General features: G+C 35.2%; 1 protein-coding gene across 1 annotated transcript; it reads right to left on the bottom strand.

Annotated features, from left to right (window-relative positions):
* Positions 1-1,215: 1,215 nt before the first annotated feature.
* On the bottom strand, positions 1,216-2,304 carry AGTR2 (angiotensin II receptor type 2). Its single transcript, XM_028137243.2, has one exon. It carries the CDS (start codon positions 2,302-2,304, stop codon positions 1,216-1,218), a length of 1,089 nt encoding a protein of 362 aa, XP_027993044.1.
* Positions 2,305-5,060: the final 2,756 nt, after the last annotated feature.

Here is a 5,060-nt window from a genome sequence, read left to right as displayed (position 1 = left end):
ACATTACCTTTTCCTGTGCCAGGTAAAGCTTTATTTATTACAAGTTAAAGATTTAAAGAAGCCACCCAGATATTGTGAGAAGCAACCCAGAACCAAAACATCAATAATAAAAGTCAAGTCAACTTCCTATATATCAAAGCACCACATCTAAAAGGTCAAGGATGTAAAAAGTGACCTTTTACATTTTAAAACACTACACAGTGTTTAGTTATTGTTTTGAAGAAATTATCAGAAAACATAGAAACCTTCAAACAATAGTTAAAATGGATATAAAATTTTAAAAAGTGTTTATTCGGAGTTCAGTGAACACTTAAAAATCTATGTTACTATATATCTTACTTTCCATAACTGTAAAAATAAGCTAAAATGTAGGAGTACATGTGATCTAATCTATATTCCTAGCCCTACTAATTATGTAGCTATATGAAATAAAAATCTATGCTCAAGTGAAATGTAAAAGGATTATTACTCTTACTATTTTTTAAAGTAGAAAGTATATATTTCTGGAACCCGAAAAATTTGGTACCAGTCTGTTGCAGTATACTTCATTAAGAAGTATAGTGTCTCTCTCTTAGCATGAAGTCTTCTTGTAAATAATGTAATGAGTTAAAAGACTAACCTTGGTTGAAAAGGAAAGCCTGGTGAAAACAGATATAAAAACCAATTTAATAAAACTTCAGCATCCCTAGCCTGTTTGGTTCAGTGGATAGAGCACCACCCTACAGACGGAAGGATCCTGGGTTCGATCCTAGTCAAGGAATCGAACATGCCCGGGTTGTGGGCTTGATCCCCAGTAGGGGGCGTGCAGGAGGCAGCTGATCAATGATTCTCTCTCATCATTGATGTTTCTATCTCCCTCTCCCTTCCTTTCTGAAATCAATAAAAATATACATTTTTTTAAAACTTCAGCATTTTTCAAGGAGAAATCTGAACCCCCAAATACCCATTCACAATCAATTATAATTGGAGATAAATTCCCAGTTACTTCTAGGTTATGGATATCTGCCCAATGGCAGTCTTGTATTGATAGACCAGATAAAGGGGGGGAGGGGTCAATTTCTGACCATCACTGGAGGATAAAACGTATAGTTTCCTATTCTAGAACAGTGAGAGAAGATCACATTAAGGGGGAAAACTAATTTTATGAAAGCCATTAAAAGATAATTCAAGGGGACCTCAAACCAAATAGCCATGACCTGTAATCCATTCTCATGTTTAAGACACAAAGGTCTCCATTTCTCTAAGGGAACTGCTCTTTCGGCATGACACACTTTCTCTCTTGCCTTGGAGCCAAGTAATTGGAACCCTAAACACACTGCGGAGCTTCTGTTGGAACCGGTTTCCAACAAAACAATACAAAAAGGGATTAACACAGCTGTTGGTGAATCCCAGGAGGATGGCAAAAGGAAGTGCCAGGTCAATGACTGCTATAACTTCACAGCTCCTAATGACGCCCATCCAGGCCAGAGCATCCAGGAAGGTCAGAACATGGAAGGGAAGCCAGCAAATAATGAACGCCAGGACAACAGCAGCTGCCATCTTCAGGACTTGGTCACGCGTTATTCTGTTCTTCCCATAGCTATTGGTCTTCAGTAAGTGTTTTCTGATTCCAAAATAGCATGTTGCTATGAATATTAAAGGGATAATAAAACCAAGGATATTTTTCATTAAGGCAATCCCAGCAGACCATTGGGCATATTTCTCAGGTGGGAAAGCCATAACACAAGCATTCACTCCTAAATACTCAACGGTTCTGACATCGCGAAAATAAAATGTTGGCAATGAGGACAGACAGGCCATACACCAAACAAGGGGAACTATATAAGATGCTTGCCAGGGATTTCTTCTTTGAGACAGAAAGGGATAGATGACAGATTGGTACCTATCAACACTCATGCAGGTGATAAAAAAAATGCTTGCAAACATGTTCAGGGTCAGAAAAGAACCAAAAACTTTGCACATCACAGGTCCAAAGAGCCAGTCATATCTGTAAGAATAATAGGATGCCCAGAGAGGAAGAGTGGCCAAAAGCAGTAGGTCAGCCACAGCCAGGTTAAAGATGTAAATGCTGGAAACCTTTTTAGGGCCCTTTTGACAACAGAACAGTGTAACCACAATAGTATTGACAAGAAATCCAATCACAAAAATAATGTAGTAGAGAACAGGAATTGCATCTAAATGCTTATCTGATGGCTTATGTGAGCAGTTAAAGGTAGAGTCATTGCCAGAGATGTTCCCAAGTCCGAAGTCCAGACTGCTGGTGACGTTTTTGTTGATGGAGGCAGGGGTGAAGTTGCCTTTCATGTTGAAATGTCAGCAGCTCTTAATTTTTATCACCTTCTATGAAAATAGAAAAAGAACTCTCAGAACATCTACAGAATTTAGGACATCGAGTGATTAGCATTTTGAAAGTTTGTTAAAAGCAAAAAAAAAAGGTGGGTGATTATAGAAAACATTAGGAAACAGAACCATGACATAAAATAAGATTGGATTTTACTTCTTGGGAAAAAAAAGATTTTTTTTCACTAGTACCAACAAGTTAAGACATTGCAGCATCAGGGACTGAAAATTCTGAACAAAACTATATTTTTCTCATCCTTTCATATTTTCAAGAGGTTTAATGAAAATTAATATTCCAAAAGGTTAGCTAGGATAGGAAATGCATGAAACAAACAAGAAGGAATCAAGAATAAGTAAAGTTAATATTTCAAAAACACTTGAGCACATATCTCAGTCTATATATACTTTCTAGAAAACACACTGCTATCTGCTATTTCATAGAAAAATGCCTTATTCAAGTAACTAATTATATACAAATCATCACAGCTATGGAAAATATAAGTAACATAAGCTATGGAAAAAATAAGTAAGTGCACAAAAGATTGAAAGAGAATATGCAAAAGGAATATATTGGGATGGGGGATTATGGTTGGTTTTTACTAATTAAAAAATAATTTATTTAGTTCTACTTTTCCATTGTTTTCACAATAATAATATAAGTAAAAGGAAGTTATAGAACACATGCATATTTCTAAAAGTCCCCTATTCACATTTTAATAGAGACTATGAGTTTTAGATCTATTTAAATTTAATCTATTTTTTTAAATAGCCAAATCCAGTTTGGGGTCAAGTAGACATAGTTTTGATTGCTCAATGAAGCAAGAGTTGAACATCAAAGATTAATCATATATAATTATATCATTTTTCTTTTGGTATCTTTTCAAGTTTAACACAACTAAGTAGTAACATTGCTACATGGCTCTCAAATGTTATAATCAATGTTTCAGTTTTTGTGATACTATTTTTTTTTTAAGAAGCAACATTATTCTAAAACGAAAGAAAATTAGCTGAAGGTGAACAAAGTAAAAGGAAGACTATTACTTTACATAGTTTGAAAATACATAAAAATAAAGTATTCTATGAAAAATGTAATCACCAAAGAATCTCATAATAAACAGCAAAGTTCTCATTTTTACCTACAGTTCATTCTCTCATGATCTTGACCTAATAAATTAACATAAAAGAATATTTAAAAACCCACTTGAAGACTTACTGGTTGTTGAAGTTTTAAACTTATGTATCATAAACCAGCTTGCCTAGTTCCTCAGTGCACTCCTGTAAGAGAAACAGCAGTTAAATAATTTAGGAGTTTTGCAAATACAGTGTTAAAATACAGAGAAAAAGTAAAGTTCATCCATAAAAAAATATTTTCATTTAATGTATGTTCTATTTTTCAAATGCTGTATATATAAATTGTGCAGACCTACCTTAAAACTTCAGGCTGAAGAATGCTTTTAATTCTGTGCTTACTCGTTCCCTTAGACTCAGGGACGTAATAGCACCAGATCTCTGGTTTCCTTCTTATATGTTCGGTCTGTCCACTGGGAGCCTTCAACCTACATAATTCTAGGGCTGACTTATGAACACTTGCCAGCTTTCCAGGGCTTTTTTTTGGCTGCAAAACATTAATCTGAAATTCTCACTGTCTCCAATCATAACAGCTCATTCAAATAAATCTCAAACAAAAAAAATGAAGTTTCCACAAATGTGTTAGAGAATTTTGAAGGCAGTGACTTACTTGAAAAGAAGAATATAATTATTTATAGAATTTTCTCTTCTTCCCTGAATCTGGCATTCTAAAATGCATTAAGGAGTGGAGACTAGGGAATTTATTCTAGTAGCAGTGTCATTGTCTCCCAATGTTCTTTGTAACCTTCATTACTTTTTAAAATCTTTACCCCTGTTTATTAAAGAACAGTAGCAATGTGACTTGAAGTCTAGAATTTCTAAAATTTCTCCCTTGCTTTAAGCAATTTCTGTTGGTTTGTTGATAGGAGGGATATAATTTTCATGTTTTGGAAAAGAGGTATTAACATTTGGTGTTCCCTTTCATAGGTCTCTGTCATATTTGCGGTTTAAATACAAAGCACACAAGGTGAAGAAGGAGTAAGGCAGCAACTGAAGCCTAGATCAAATTGTTTTCTCTTCTTGTGGGGGCTGCAGTGATCAACCTTACACGATCAGCCCAATAAAAGCAAGAGTAACAAAAGGAAGAGAGAAAGAAAAGGTGATGGTAGTGATAATGCTAGTTGACAATAAACTCTATGTGCCATACGTTGTGCTAGATGCTTTATGCTTGGTATTAATAGAGAGGCAATGTAGCATACCGGTATGTAAATGACCTTGGATCCAACTGCCTGGCTTCACAAGCTCAGCTGTACCACTTACTACTTCTATGACTTTGGCCAAGTTACTTTCCTTCTTTTGTGTCCCAGCTTTCTCATCTGAGAAATGGGGATGATGTTAATTACCTACATCATGAAGTTACAAAATTAAACGAGCTAATGTATTTAAAGTGCTTAAACCCGTGCCTACCACGCAGTAGGTGCCATTATAAGCTATTAATATTAACTCCATTTTACAAACCAGGAAACTAAGACTCACAGAGTTTAACTTTTATGTGGTCACATAACTATTAAATGAGGACATTTGAATTTAAACCGAGACCATCTAATGCCAGAGGCCATGTTCTTAACTTCCATACTACAGGAGGGAGTATT

The sequence above is a fragment of the Eptesicus fuscus genome, chromosome 1 (genome assembly GCF_027574615.1).
Source record: "Eptesicus fuscus isolate TK198812 chromosome 1, DD_ASM_mEF_20220401, whole genome shotgun sequence".
Taxonomy (NCBI): domain Eukaryota; kingdom Metazoa; phylum Chordata; class Mammalia; order Chiroptera; family Vespertilionidae; genus Eptesicus; species Eptesicus fuscus.
This window is presented reverse-complemented; position numbering and strand designations above follow the sequence as displayed.